At 42.5% G+C, this 15,285-nt stretch overlaps 3 protein-coding genes across 4 annotated transcripts; 2 read left to right on the top strand and 1 right to left on the bottom strand.

The window, feature by feature from the left end:
• The first annotated feature begins 223 nt into the window (after positions 1-223).
• LOC136517848 (1-(5-phosphoribosyl)-5-[(5-phosphoribosylamino)methylideneamino] imidazole-4-carboxamide isomerase, chloroplastic-like) lies at positions 224-5,449 on the top strand. 2 transcript variants are annotated; one of them, XM_066511496.1, is made up of 10 exons: positions 224-323; positions 442-556; positions 631-689; positions 998-1,205; positions 2,225-2,310; positions 3,118-3,219; positions 3,619-3,752; positions 4,394-4,442; positions 4,951-5,141; positions 5,225-5,449. In XM_066511496.1, exons 2-9 carry the CDS (start codon positions 451-453, stop codon positions 5,128-5,130), a joined length of 924 nt encoding a protein of 307 aa, XP_066367593.1. In that variant the 5' UTR covers positions 224-323; positions 442-450; the 3' UTR covers positions 5,131-5,141; positions 5,225-5,449. The 2 variants fall into 2 exon arrangements, with proteins under 2 accessions (XP_066367593.1, XP_066367592.1); XM_066511495.1 differs by having other exon boundaries at positions 4,951-5,440.
• A 3,967-nt stretch (positions 5,450-9,416) lies between these two features.
• Positions 9,417-12,900, top strand: LOC136517367 (GDSL esterase/lipase At1g54790-like). Its single transcript, XM_066510919.1, has 5 exons — positions 9,417-9,847; positions 10,929-11,129; positions 11,405-11,571; positions 11,780-12,050; positions 12,517-12,900. The coding sequence occupies exons 1-5, from the start codon at positions 9,613-9,615 to the stop codon at positions 12,783-12,785; spliced, it is 1,143 nt and encodes a 380-aa protein (XP_066367016.1). The 5' UTR covers positions 9,417-9,612; the 3' UTR covers positions 12,786-12,900.
• A 413-nt stretch (positions 12,901-13,313) lies between these two features.
• Positions 13,314-14,643, bottom strand: LOC136517393 (UPF0603 protein OsI_019212, chloroplastic-like). Its single transcript, XM_066510947.1, has 3 exons — positions 14,105-14,643; positions 13,793-13,985; positions 13,314-13,700 (listed from the first exon to the last, which is right to left on the bottom strand). Exons 1-3 carry the CDS (start codon positions 14,537-14,539, stop codon positions 13,453-13,455), a joined length of 876 nt encoding a protein of 291 aa, XP_066367044.1. The 5' UTR covers positions 14,540-14,643; the 3' UTR covers positions 13,314-13,452.
• Between the last annotated feature and the right edge of the window lie 642 nt (positions 14,644-15,285).

Here is a 15,285-nt window from a genome sequence, read left to right on the forward strand (position 1 = left end):
GCTCTAAACTGACGAAAGTGGCACTCAGGACCTGAAAAGTTTACGTGAGGGATTGAAGACGGGTAGCCAAAATTTCTATAGCAGAGAAGGAATTAGAAACTTTTATAAGGTAAAAGTCTCAATAATAAACCCGAGAAACACGTTTCAGTCGTCCGATCCATCTTCTGGTGCATCTTGACCGTTCATATTAACACTTCATCCCTCCCATCACACCACTCGGAACCGAAAATCCAAAAACTGAAGCGCCGCCGCCGCCGCCGCCGCCGCCACAGCTGGTCCGCCGCTCTTGCCCTATCCCGCTGGCCAGCCGCGGCAGGGTGGTGGTAAGCGTGGTTTCTCATCTGTATATCCTCCCGTCTTCGTATCGGTGGCGTGGAGGCTCATACTTGCTCGGGCTCCTAATTTGCTTTGCTGTTCATGTTTATTCGCTTCCTGCCACAGTGGCGGAGGATGGCGTCGAAATGCGCGGTGAGGGTACCGTCTCCACGGTGGTCGCCGCGGCGCGGCTGGGTGAGCTCGTGGGTTTCGGTCCGCCCGGCGAAATGCGGCGCATCGGGTAGGTAACTATGTATCCCTTTTCGCTTTGCCGTCGTCTGTGGCTTGAGATAAATTGGCTGCGCGTTACGGCAGGAGGACGTGCCGTTGTGTGCGCCGCCGTTAGCTTCAGACCATGCATCGACATTCACAAGGTGCGTACAAATGGTTCCTTTGCTTTGTTCTGATATTATACTTATGTGTGTGAAATATATATAAAAAAATACTGTGGTCAGCTCTACATTTCTACATGATTGTTAATTGGTGCCCTGGTTGTGTCATGCCATGACTAATTTTTATGACTCGTATATTCTTTTCTTTCCTGTGATGTGGTTGGGCTGTGGACTAATGGTGCTAAAATTACCAAATTGTGGCAATCAGTAGTCATCTAAGTTCAGAGTTTAGACACCTGTGGCAGTAAAAGTACCGTTTTATCTTATGAGATATGTTTTTAAATTTTCAGGGAAAAGTTAAACAGATTGTTGGCTCTACGCTTCGGGATTCATCAAATGATGGCATGGAACTTGTGACAAACTTTGAATCAGACAAATCTCCTGCAGAATTTGCAAAATTTTATAAAGAAGATGAACTTCATGGAGGACATGTTATAATGCTTGGCGCAGATCCTGCAAGCCAGGCTGCTGCACTGGAGGCACTACATGCATATCCTGGTGAGAATTTGTTATCTAGTTGCTGCAAGAACTGTGATTGCTCATTGGGTTAGCCTCTTGTGTTGCTTGGCTGTTTGCTCTTATTAGTCTTATTTGTAGTAGCACTTATTGTTTGCCCATTCTCTCTTATTGTGTGTTCTGGATGTTGCAAATGCTAAAATGCATAAAAATAAAAGTATCTATTTTAAAAAATAGCAGATCGAAATAACAGGTAGAATTTTGAGACATAAAAATTATCCTGTTGATGAGACCTGGAAGTAAATTTGCTTTTAACAAAGCACTATAAGCTGACTTGTCCCTTTTAATCATAATTTCTTGTAGCCATGGTAATACATGATCAAATGCTGTTGATTATAGATGAAAAATTATCATTTATTTCATTTCATCATCTGTATTCAACGCAATAGTTTAAGGACATAGTCTTTTCAATTGTTATGGTGACTCTGGTTTTTGTTTTGTTAGAGTTAGATACAAGATGATTAGATGATTCTGCATATGCATACCGGTTTATGGTATCCAAGAAACTGTATAATGTACCAGTTGAACTTAAACTTATTTTGTGAAATATACGACCTTCGTACAGGATCATGAAATTTACAGAACAGAAAGGTGGTACTTGTTGTACAACCATTAAGTTCATTGTGTTAAGTGCCATTCTGATATGCCTCCACTATAAAAAAGTAGATATAAATCTAGGCTGGTGATGATTAACACATCAACATATTAGCCTCTCACCCTGTAGAAGGCTTTTTCAAAGGCTGTCTAGTAGTATTAGGTGATACTCAATGTACTTCAACTACACTTATCTTCATTGAAACCCTAATTTCTGTGAGATTACAAGGTAAAGTCGCAGTCCTGTGCTCGTTTAATTCTCTACGGTCACAGCCATCAGCCTTCTTGTGACGGAGACTTTTACTTCTTCTAGTGATTCTTCTTTAGTATAAGTATGGTTTGTTTCTGCTGTAAGCCATGAGATGCCATCAATGATAAACTGCAATGAACATGGGCTATCATACTAGGTGGTTTGCAAGTTGGAGGTGGAATAAATTTGGAGAATGCAATGTCTTACCTTAATGAAGGGGCCAGTCATGTGATAGTGACCTCTGTACGTGCTCATGCTCTAAATCTGTGTAAACTCTGCTAGTCTCTTTTTTCTTCATATGTGACATATTGTATAAATGTTTTTTGCTAGTCTGTACTTCTGTATGAATAATTAGGTCCTATCTCCATCATATTTGTATTTCTATTTGCGTTCATTGGTCTGAAGATACCACTGTTTCCACAAAACCTGGCATCTCTTATCAGAACAAGGTTTATAGAAATCCTATCTCCAGTCGCTGATGCATCCCATCTTCTTTATTACTCTCTTGTCCAAGTTTCTACCACCACATTTTGTTTATTCCTTCATGCCAATGTGATTAGCGTCTTGGCTGCCTCAATTTCATCTCAATGGGCATGCAAGTTTGTAGTTACTTTGCTGCCGTCAAGGAATACTTTATCACCATTCTTGGACAGCCCCTATTCCAGATTGGGCTTGTCAATATTCTTACCATGGCCTGGTCAATACCCTTAGTTGCCCATCCTTGCTGTAAGCCCCATCTCTGGATGCCACTTAAAACTTTGTTGCAAGTAGATGATGTTATCACTTTTTAGCTGCTAGTATTGATAATTCTCTGCTAATAAGACCTGTATCTTCTGCTTATGAACCTTCGATGACAGTTCTGAGCTAGCTTGTTCTGATGTGGAGGTGAAAGCTTTTTTACCCCCTTTTTGCACTTGTTGCTTTGTTTGCTAGTTATCGTTGTTGGATATTATTCTTTGCACAAACATACCTGAAATTTGCTTTTACTGCAGATTGCCTTGTATATTATTTGGGTATCTGTAACTCATGTATTCAAGTCTTTTTATGTAGTATGTGTTTAGCGATGGCAAGATGAACATCGAAAGGCTAAGAAAACTTGTCAAGCTGGTTGGGAAACAGAGGCTTGTGCTGGACCTTAGCTGTCGAAAAAAGGTACCAAGTACATAGGACAATTATGAATTATGTTAAATTAATTTTTCCCATTTATGATGCTAGATTCATGTTTTGGTTCTTTTCATCTGTGAAACTGAAATTATCAATTAACAATTGGACAGTGTGGGGTTGTGATTTGCTGAATTATGCTAATAATATATGCGAAGTGCAATGAAATAGATAGAGCGACGTAAGCATTTCAACTATTTTATTTGAACTGTGGTAGATGCATTCTTATATGTGCACTCTTTTTGTGGTCACAAATGCTACACTTCATTGCATTTTCTTTACTGTAATCTGAGAAGGAAAACAAGAATATTCCTTTTACAGACACTTTTTTCATCTTATTTTCCACTCTTCAATCTTTGATTATTTTCTAACCATATTGTTCCTGGTTAGGATGGCAGATATACCATTGTAACTGACAGGTGGCAAAAGTTCAGTGACGTGTTTGTGGATGAACCAACATTAGAATATCTTGCTGCCTTTGCAGATGAGTTTTTGGTTCATGGTGTTGATGTGGAGGGCAAAAGGTGCAACTATGTTCCTTGTTATCAAGTCTTTCTTTTATTATTAGAAATTTGTATTGCAATGTTGACATGGCCACATGGGAAAAAGTTGCTTTGCAAGTTGTCACATCCAATTATTCTGACATATATATGATGGACCAATCTTTATATACCGATTTGAATTTCAGAAATCCTTTCTTTTTTGAACTTTTTTTTATAGATATATATTTTCTCCTACATTGAAATTAATCTGCTGCTCACAAATGAAAAGCATATTACATGTGCTCTCTCTTTTTTGTGAGTGTCAACAATAACAAAAGAGCCTTTTATCCAAAGCAAGTTGGGGTACATAAACTACCAACAAAGGGATGTATAAAATAAAAGGCATTAATAATTGTAATAGTACAAGGGGATCTAAAACCTAGCTCTTTGTTTGGAGTTTAATGTAGTTCAAGAGTTTGACTTTGATCTATTTCTCTGTTTGGATTGATTATAACGTTGTATTAACTAATTAATTTCCATATTCATCCACGTTAAATACTCTAACTCACCAAAACCTGATTTCTTATCCGCTGAATTCTTGTTGGTAATCCTGCTCTTGCAATGTGAAATTTGCTATCGTCCAGTTACCCTGATTCTGATTTAAGCTACGATGTGAATTACAGGTTAGGAATTGATGAGGAACTTGTGGAACTATTGGGGCATCATTCACCAGTGCGTACAGACTTTAAATTTAGACTTTCAGTTTTCTTTTGTGGATCTTCCTTTCGTTCTTTATATTTTTTCTCCTGTTTACTGCATACTGTAATCTTCACTAATTTAAAAGCTTATGCTATGCTGTCAGCAAACTATATACCAAAATAGGAACCAAAGAATACCCCTGTAGTCTTTTTTTATAGCAAATATTTTGTGATGGTGATTATTATTTCAAAAGTAATAAACTAACTTTACGGTGGTCTCGTTCGAGAAAAAACTTGACGGTGGCCATAATTTAAAATCTCTTTAGTCTTTCTACAGGTCTCGGTCAAGTTGAATCAAAGACTAGTTGATTAGCCATCTTTCCATGCTTATTTCTATTGAGCTCAAAACTATCATGCACGATAATTCGTGAAGATTATCAACAAATGAAATGAAATTTTAATATACTCCTGTGCAGATATCTTTATGGTTTAGTCTTTCTGTTCATGTTTCTAAGCTCACAGTTGTTTCTTTGACTCTGTAGATCCCAGTAACTTATGCTGGGGGTGTGTCAACAATGGATGACCTAGAGAGGATAAAGAAAGCAGGCAAAAGTCGAGTAGATGTAACTGTTGGGAGTGCTCTAGATTTATTTGGGGGAGATTTGCCTTACAAAGATGTTGTCCTTTGGCACAAGAAGCAAAGTATGGTTAGTCAAGTGTGAAGAAACATGAGGTATTGATCAGTGTTACCAGTTCATATGGTTCAAGCTTCAACACAAAGTATACTTTCTGAACATTCTAGTGCAAATAATTCAGTTGGTCTTCAGTGATGTAATTCAAAGCTGAGGAGCATGACTTGTTTGGGTTTGGGCATCAAGGTTGTGCTAACTAAAAGGTGGTCAATTCATGATTAATGTACTGTTCTTGACCGTTTCTTACCTCAATTTGTCTATTGTAACTATGAATAAGCTCAGTTGATGCTAATAAATACATTTTGCTGATTTGTTCAGTCACAACCTACAACACTCGTTTCTGGTTTTTAAATTTCTCGTTTGAGAAAATAATACTGTAGCCAGGTAGTGCCAGTTAGTTTTTCTTGAAGAGCTCAATGTGTTTAATGTTCATGCCAAACTTGAGAAATGTCTGGTGTATGCAAAATTGAACCATGGATTGGTAATCACAATTGATGTATGTGCCAACCGTCCACAATTTTTCTAGCCTCCCATGAGATTCATAAAATCTGAGTTGATTTGTCGTTTTCCATGAGGATCTCAGAAATTCATTTTATTTCAAAGAGCTTTGGTTATTGGGAATATTGTGTGCTGTAGTCCAATGAAATTGTCAAGTTATTTTTATCACTTTGACCTTGCATTTTACTTCCTTAGCCCTTGTATAGTTAGCTACTTAGCTCACCTAACCTCCAAATATGTTGGTCTTGCTTTGCCCCCATGGACTTTCATTTTAACTTAAAAGGACAGTGAATGTAGATATTAAATAAGTTTAGGGGGTTAGATGCGACATCAGTGCAAATTCAAGATCTGGGAAAGTACACTGCAAGGTCAAAGGGCATATTATCAGGTGCAGTCCTAACTTAGGTAGCTCCCGTTTTCTTGACTCTTTGATGCCTAAGGTTCAATCATATGTATCTGCCTCGGCACAAGGTGCAAAGCATGTGTAGCCCTTTGAAGAAATCATAGACACAAAACTACCTGTATATTACAAACTATTCAAAATGTTTTGATTTTTGTAGAATTCTGAACTTGTAGGATGTTGCACTATGATTTATAATCATTGTTGCAAGTCGCTATTTGCAAACTTCTCTTTTTTGCAAGGGCTGATCTATATACTATGGCTGTTTTTTATTTTATGAATGATTTATATGTACACGATGATTGGACAAAATTGTTGGCCCCGTTCGTTTCGCTGGAATTTGGCTTATGCTAATGTTTATGCTGATTTGTTGTGAGAGAAAAACATTATTCGTTGGCTAAAAAATAGTACTAAAGTAGTTCAAGCGAGGAGTGTATGCAAAATTTTGTATTTTTAGCAAAGACACAAAACACAAAAAATGAACGAGGCCCATCTTATATAAATCTATCAGCATTTACTCTGTCCGTCCTAGAAAGAATACAATTATAGCACAGTAAGTGTCATGTTTTAAGTTTGACAAATTATAGATAAAAAAGAAAAGTCAATATTGATACCAAATAAACTATTAGATTAATTATGAAATGTATTTTTCATAATAAATTGATTTGAAGCCATACATGTGAATATCATTACTAGAAACTTTAACCGAGGTGCTGTTTAGTTCCTCTCATTTTGCAAAATTTTTCAAGATTCCCCGTCACATCGAATCTTTGGACGCATGCATGAAGCATTAAATATAAATAAAAAATAAAACTAATTACACAGCTTAGACGAAATTCACGAGACGAATCTTTTAAGCCTAATTAGACTATGATTGGACACTAATTGCCAAATAACAACGAAAGTGCTACAGTACCATTTCGCCAAAAAATTCGCCAACTAAACAAGGCCCGACACGCGATCCGTTGTTGCATTCTTTCTAGGATAGAGGGAGTACGCATCTTCCCTGTCAGATTATCGGCCTGCTCGCTGGTTGGTTTCTGGGCTGGTTTGAGCTGGCTGGTGCTGATTTGTTGTGAGAGAAAAACACTGTTGACTGACTGGTTTGGGCGGGCTAAAACCAACAAGCGAACAGGGTGTATGCATGTATGACTAAAATAATAGAATCTGCAATCCGATTGGTCCATCCGCTGGTCTCAACACGTTCTATTCTTGCATTCAAAATTCAAAGTTTTGGTTTTCATTAAATTGTTTCAAGGCAACTAGCTAGGGCATACATACATTTTCCCTGTCAAACTATGACTAGGCAATGCAGCGTTGTTGTCATATTTAAATTTTGCAACAAGCCACTTCCCTGGGGAGTGAAACTCACTGGACATAAACTTGCACTTGCACGGATGAAGGAAGGGATCAGATCGCCAGTATCTTATCCTGTTATCTTCTAGGATTGCTAGCTATACTAGGCCAGCGAGCAACAAATGGCCGGTGCTTTGATAGGGAGGAAGTGGATGGAAGGTGTGGTCAATGAATGATAGCACGGCCAGCCGGCTACTGTCCTACTGAACACCAATGCAACACGACTACACGAGGCTGCATGCGTCTCCTTGCCAAGTTCTGATCCGATCCCGATGTCATTCAGTCATGTTATAGAGGCTATGCACCCACGACCCACCCAAAGTCTTTTACGATTTGAGACCCATTCCTAACGATCTTTTCCGCATCCGGCTCCTGTCCCTCTCCTGATTGAGCCTAACGAAATTTGCATTTCCTCATAGACAGAAACCACGAAACAAAAAAAACATGCATATAAATGCGCTGTTCCTTTTGTGTGTGTGTGGGTGTCCACAGTCACCTCCACCAACACGATGAGCTGGTCCCGATATCGCTCATGCACGGCACGCTTTCGCGCTGCGAGCATGGCAGAAAGCAATTAAGAATGTCCCGGTACAGCAACAGCAACGGAGCCCGGGGAGCTATCATTCCGTTCGTTTGACTGTAGTTTATCATAAATCATTGTAAATTTTTAATTAAAACAGTATTTTTTTCTTACACAACCTGGTCAATGATACGAATCAGCCCCCTGCCCATGTGTGGTTCGGCGCGCAAGGAGACGCCGGGAGTAAACAAAAACAAGCGGTGGCTGCGTGGGGTCACGACTCACGACCGACGACAAAGCAAATCTCAGATCCCTCCCTCGCGCATCACTGGCCAGTAAATGTAAATTATCGTTGTCCCTGACACGCATGTCGCCAACCACCGTAGAATTTTGTGGCCCGGCCACTCCACTTTCTTCGTTACCAACTTTTTGGACCTCGAGGCGATGTCCCACGGACAGCACCAGCTCTCGGCGGGATTCCGCGTGACAAATCCATGTGAAACAAATGTGATTGGTCATTCCATCGATGTGATTTTATTTTAACTTGTACGAAATTCGTTTTTTTTTTCTTTCGAAAGAGGGCTGGTTTTTCTTAGAAGGCAGTGATACGGCAACGTCCTATATAGCTAGACTGCCCCATCCTTAGAAGGGAAAGGATGACAACTTATCGTGTAATGCAGGTTGGCTACTAGCTACTACTAGGCTCTCACCAAATAAGACGTCTTTGTCCTGCCGCGATCTAGTTTTGTCAACTCCGCGTAAGAGAAGTTACTTACGTATTTTTATCGTGATTTTTAATCTAGTAGTGTCGGTAGTTTTGTGACCGACAATGATTTTAGCATATAATGCATGCAAATATAGATGATATTTATACTGGTTTAAGCATAACCTACATCTAGTGTATGCACTATGCAGACGTATTATTTGTTCGTCATGAGGTGATGTCGTGATAAGGCTGTGGTCTCATGACACCTAAATTCATTTCGCATTCATTTCATCTCGTGGCGAAAGGAGATTAAAAAAAGGGGAATTGCTATATTAGGTGTATGTTTTAGTGTGATACCACACATGGTATGCAAGTGTATATTTGACCGATCACTTCATACGTGTATATTGTTGTATGACTTCATACAACATACTTCAGATCATTACACCATGTGATTCTAACTTAATATTTCAACTCTCCGCACATCTAGCTATTTCTGTATGTCCGTATATTTCGATCTCGTTTTTAATCCTAGCTTGTCCGAACCAATCTCGTTTTTAATCCTACCTTCTCCTAATCTGATCTCATTTCCACAAAAAAAAATGAAACGGAAACGGAAAAGAATTTTCCTGCCCATTTTCATTTGTTTTCATCCCAAGGCTTCTTTGGATGTAGGAAAATTTCATATTTTCTGCGTTTTATCTGCAAAAATGAACTTATTCCCGTAGAATTCTTGTACAAAGCTTCTTGTAACACCGTAAGGTCCAAAGCTCAAAAGTCACCAACAAAAGGTAGACACCCATTTTAATCATTAAAATGGCCTCTCCCCGGACCCCCTTGACACCCCAGCTCTGCTCCAAAGCTTCAGCTTCAAGCATTAGCAATAGCAACCTCCTCCTGTCTTCCACCACCTCCTTCTCCTCCTCCTCCTCACCTGGAGTTGTAGCAAGCAGCAACACAGCATAGCAGAGCGGAGTGGAGTGGAACAGGGAGCTGGGCAGGGGAGCCCCAACCGCCAGCCCCGCCACGGCCATGCGTTTCACGGTGCTGCTCCTCCTCGTGGCCCTGCTCTGCTTCGGCGGCGGCCGTGCGGCGGCGTCCACAGACTTCAACTTCCCGGCGGTGTTCAACTTCGGGGACTCCAACTCCGACACCGGCGGCCGCGTGGCCGCCGGCTTCGAGTCCATCTTCCCGCCCTACGGCTCCACCTTCTTCGGCGGGCCGGCCGGTCGCTTCTGCGACGGCCGCCTCATCATCGACTTCCTCAGTACGCCCGCCTCTCGCTCCCTCTACCTCCTCAGACTCCATCTTGTTGAATTCACCCGTTAGTACTTAGTACACCAACTGCTACCGCCTGCACTGCGCCCCGAGATAATCGGAGCGCGGATGATTGTATTCTCCATGAATTGCGCTTGCGCGAGTATAATCGTTCTGCGGCATGGGTTCTTCAAGCTGCCTTGTTGATGTTCAGTTCTTGGCGCCCACCGGGTGTTGCAACAAGAAATCGGTCCATGTGGTATTGCCTGTCTTTGATTCTTGAAGACATCTTGTCCAGTTCGTGCGGGCGGTTGTTGGGAAAAAGGGCGATGGTCTGTGGCCGGACAGGACAAATACGCCCGTGTGGTGCAGTGGTGGTTAGGCAGTGGAGATTTGAGGCGTCATTGCAACTTTGCAAATGGTCCTTGTCTCCCTGGTGGTTGTATGCTCTGTTCTTACACCCGTTGAGAAACTGTGTTGGGTGTATGTGGTCCAGTCCTGCTCGTCGCGGCATTTTCGTGGGATTTTGTAGATCTGCAGGAAAGTGAGCGCCGCTTCTCGATGGAATTCTTAGCAATTAGTGTGAATTACTGTTTGTATTTGCTTAGTTTCTGGTGAGATTTGGTTTGCCATAGGCCACCTTCTTTCCTGGGTCTACTGATTGATCCCTCCCAGCCCCATGTGCTTGCATTTAAGCAACTTGACAAGGACTATGGCTCACAGCTGCTTTAGATTCTGGTGAAATCAATGAGAAGCTGTGGGGGTCCGAAGGAGTAACTACGAAGCAAGGAATTTGATTGTGCAGATTTGTTGTAAAGAATTACAGAAATGACATACAAAGTGATTTTTATTTTAGACAGAGCATCAAAAGGTTGAGTTGTTGGCCACTGCAATGTGCAGTGCAGTACTGCAGTTTCTATTTGATTGGCTCAAAAGTCAAAACAAACTTTTGCAGAGGCCTATACCTGACAAACATAGCAACTTTGTAGCATTTGAGTTTGCTGAGACCCAAGTTTTCACCTCTCCCTTTTTTGTCACATAGAATTTGTTGTCTATTATCTCATTCTTATCTCATAAACTTATTCGTGCAGTGGAGGCAATGGATATGCCACTCCTCAATGCGTATTTGGATTCTCTTGGTACACCAAGCTTTCGGACCGGTGTTAATTTTGCTCAAGCTGGATGTTCAATCACACCAGCAAAGCCAACATCAGTCAGCCCATTTTCATTTGGTCTCCAGATTAAGCAATTCTTTGCCTTCAAGGATAAAGTTACTAAGCTCCTGTCTAAAGGTATAGAAGTTTGCTGTTTAGGCCTCACCTTCTAAAGTTGTGGGTTACCAAGCAAGATAGGAATATCATCTTGGCTATCCCATAAGCATAAGTGCATAACCTTCTCAGCAAAGCAATGGGCATCATCGTTGTAAATAAGAAGACATAATATAGAGTAATTTACAAAGAAGGCTAGCTCATTGCTTCTGCAATTGATAACCAACCAAAGCCTTTTAAATTCAACAATTGAAACTGCAGAGTTATGTTGGTGAAGTGACTTTATTTTACTTGTGCAGGAGATGTGTACAGGAAATATATTCCTCAGGAAGATTACTTTTCAGAGGGACTCTACATGTTTGATATTGGGCAAAATGATCTTGCTGGTGAATTCTATTCAAAAACGGAGGACCAAGTCATTGCATCCATTCCAACTATTTTGTTGGAATTTGAAAATGGTCTCAAGGTTTGTAAAAATATAGCACTTTTATCCTTGCAGATTTCTATGACCCTTTCTCCGAAGCTGTTACTAATGCACAGGGATCAGGTTCTGATGTAATTCAATTAGGTCTCAAATTCAGCAATTTCATTATTTCTATACTCTTCTTCCGATATGCTGTCTTGGGTAAGATGGTACTTCACACCTAACTCATTTTCTTTGTTCCTTATTTCAGAAACTATATGACCAAGGTGCTAGGAAATTCTGGATTCACAACACAGGTCCCCTCGGCTGCTTACCTCAAAACATAGCCTTGTTTGGCAAAGACCCATCCCAATTGGATGAGCTTCACTGTGTAGCAAAGCACAACCGTGCCGCAAAACTTTTCAACTTACAGCTGCATGCACTTTGCACAAAGTTGAGAGGAGAATTCGCTGGAACCAGCATCACTTATGTGGACATCCACACAATCAAATACAGCCTGATCGCCAACTACTCTCGATATGGTATGTAGCATACAGTTTCCATTTCGTGTGATTATCATGCATCCAGATCATTTAAGATTTGTCGGCATATTGCGGCACTACTACGAAAAGATGATCTTGACTCTCGAGTGTTATGCTTGCTTTGAAGAGCAGTCTTATAAACTTATAATGAAGCAGCACCATCAATCCTGAACAAGTGCTTGCAACAATAAACCCCACTAATACAGGTGGGAAAACAAAGATGCTTTAGTTTTGTGGGCATTCTGGATCACTCTGCTTACATGTATGCCATTGATTTTTATGCTGTGGATTGTGACATCTCACTCGAATGTTAGTGCTGTAGACCTGTTCTGTGGATTGCTGAATTTCATTCGAATGTTAGTGTTTTAGGCCTGTTGCTGGCTCATCAGGAAATTAAAGCAATCTTTTCTGCGTGTGAACAATAACTGAAGAAGCAACTCTAACATCCACTTTTGTTTTTGGACAGGGTTCGAGCATGACACTCAAGCATGCTGTGGATATGGAGGTCCACCCCTGAACTATGATGGTAACGTACCATGTGGACAGACAGTGTCTTTGAATGGTAAGCTGGTAACTGCAAAAGGGTGCAGTGACAGTACTGAATTCGTCAATTGGGATGGGATACACTACACAGAAGCTGCAAACTTCCATATTGCATCGCAGATCCTGACCGGGAAATACTCTGATCCTCCGTTTCTGGATAAGATGCCATTTGTCATAAAACCTAGATTCTGATTAGCATACACTTACATTTTTCCCCTTTACTCAACCACTTTAACAGCATTGGTTGCAGATACGATGTATTTATTACTTGTCAATACCATATATAGCTTGATGTCAAAAAATAAAATCATATATGGCTTGGTTTCAATTGCCTATAGCTTCTTGTGCCCATTTTTTATGATTACATGGCATTATCCAAGTTGAATAGTAAGGGCCTGTTTGTTTGGGCTTCTCGAGACCTTATTTTTGACATCAGCTTTTAGACTTTTCAAAAACTAAAAAGCTCTTGAAAGCCAAAAGCCAGAAGGTCACTGTAGTGAGCTTTTGGTCTTTTAGCTTAAGAGAGCTGTTCGACTTTTAAACATTCGAAAAGCTAGTATTCTAAAAGTGACCAAAAGCTCAAAACAAACATGTCCTAAGAGTTCCACGTTGTAACCAATGCTGAGCCACAGAGGTAATAACTTAACTGCGGCGCTGAATTGCTGTCGATTTTCACATAATGAACCCAGTATAATAAAAGCATAATAATATGCTACCACAAGAAAAATTACCCGGCACGGGTGTGCACTTGTATTAATCATTCTCTGTTCACTTCTAAGAATTCCAACAGAAGAAGCTCAACCTGGGAGATGAAAAATCCTCCAGTATAACATTTACTGTACAGCACGATATGGTTCACTCACTTCTTGGACACGTAGGCGTAGTACTGCGCCATGGGCACGACGAAGGCGATGACGAGCAGGCCGCCGACGACCAGCGTGAACTGCCCGCGCTTCTCCTCCGTCTCCTCCTTGGTCTTGAAGTTGGAGTCACGCTTATTCTCCTTGAACGACGGGCCCCCGGTGTCCGGTAGCCCGTCGATCGCCGCCGCTAGCCGCTTCGCCGTGCTGAAGATCGCTTCGTTGTACTTCTCGTCGGTCGCGAGCACTGCAGCAAAGCCAGCAAACAATTGCAAGTTAGGATCGGAGGCCCGTCTCGATTCGACGGCGATCGAGGGTGGCTTGGCCTTAGCTACATACCTGGGAGGTTCTCAGACACGGTGGCGTCGAGAATCTGGTCGCCGACGGCCTGGATGAAGGCGGGGCCCCCGGTGACGGCGCCCTCCTTCTGGCTGGTGACGAGCACGACGATGCCCTTGTTGTTGCCCTCCTCAATCGTGGGGTACCACTTCTCCAGGACTTGGTCCGCGTACTCGAACGCGTCAGCTTTGCTCTGCGACACTCTTGATCCATGGGTCAGTGATCAGTCTAGCAAACGACACGTACGGCCGGCGGCCGGCATGGATGCATGCCGGCTGCAATTGCAATGCCGGCGGGGCGGCGTACACGTACCGTGAGCTTGCGGACGGTGATGAAGTTGAGGCGGATGTTCTTGCGGGCCTCGAGGTCGCGGGACAGCCGCTTGACGTCGGACTTGGTGACGCGGCTCAGCACGCCGGCGTCGTCCACCACGTACGAGTCCACGGGGGGCCCGTCGTTCAGCACGTCGAACTCCGACGCCACCGCCGGCGCGGGCGCCGGGGCCAGGCTGATGGCCAGCGACAGCGCGGCCACCGCCAGGCCGTGGTGCAGGAACGACATCCAGCTCCTGCCGACGACGACGCCGTCTCCATGGGAGGAGGCAGCGACGACGGCGCCGGCCTGTGGCCTCCTGAGCGCGCAGGAGACGACGGTGGACCTGGACGAGACGCTAGCGGTCAGAGACGGTCTCCTGGAGCCACGGAGTGATGGCGTGAACAATGTGGAGGGGGAGAGGAGGGTCTCCATTGCTGCCGCGGGGAGCTCGGGGAAGGAGGGGAGGAATCACGTTCGCATCGTGAGGGCACAGATCACTGGAGGTCTGGAGCTTCTGCTGCGCTCGTCTGGTCTGGATTGTGATTGGGTGGCTGGGATTCTGGAGCCGGATAAGGTGCCGTGCCAGTGTGGACAGCGCTTGTTCTGGTTGTGACAACTCATGAGTCATGACTATGTCCACGTGTCAGGCTAATGCACTCCGGCGTTCACTAAGGGCGTCCACAATGTATTTAACCGAACTCGGCATCGGCAAGAGCGTGGACCCAAGAAACTGGCGGAAGGAGTGATCCATCGATCGCACAATGTTTGATCCGGAAATACGTAGGCCCTAACGCATGGAAAACAGTAACGTCATGGGGAGAGAATGAAAAGAGGTGTATGGGCCTGTTCGTCTGAACTTATCAGCCGGCTTATCAGTATTTTTCCCTCACAACAAAATAGTTTCAGCCGGCTTATTAGCCCACTTTAATACCAGCCGAACAGACTATTAGTTTCTAGGGACTAACTTCTCTGTCACATCAAATATTTGATACTAATTAGGAGTATTAACAAAGGCTAATTAGTGAGACGAATCTATTAAGTCTAATTAGTCTATGGTTAGCGAATGTGATGCTACAGTAACATATGTTAATCATAAAATAATTAGGCTTAATAAACTCTTCTCGTAAATTAGTCACAGCTTATGCATTAGTTTTATAATTAGCTCATGTTTAGTCCTC

The sequence above is a fragment of the Miscanthus floridulus genome, chromosome 17 (assembly GCF_019320115.1).
Source record: "Miscanthus floridulus cultivar M001 chromosome 17, ASM1932011v1, whole genome shotgun sequence".
Taxonomy (NCBI): domain Eukaryota; kingdom Viridiplantae; phylum Streptophyta; class Magnoliopsida; order Poales; family Poaceae; genus Miscanthus; species Miscanthus floridulus.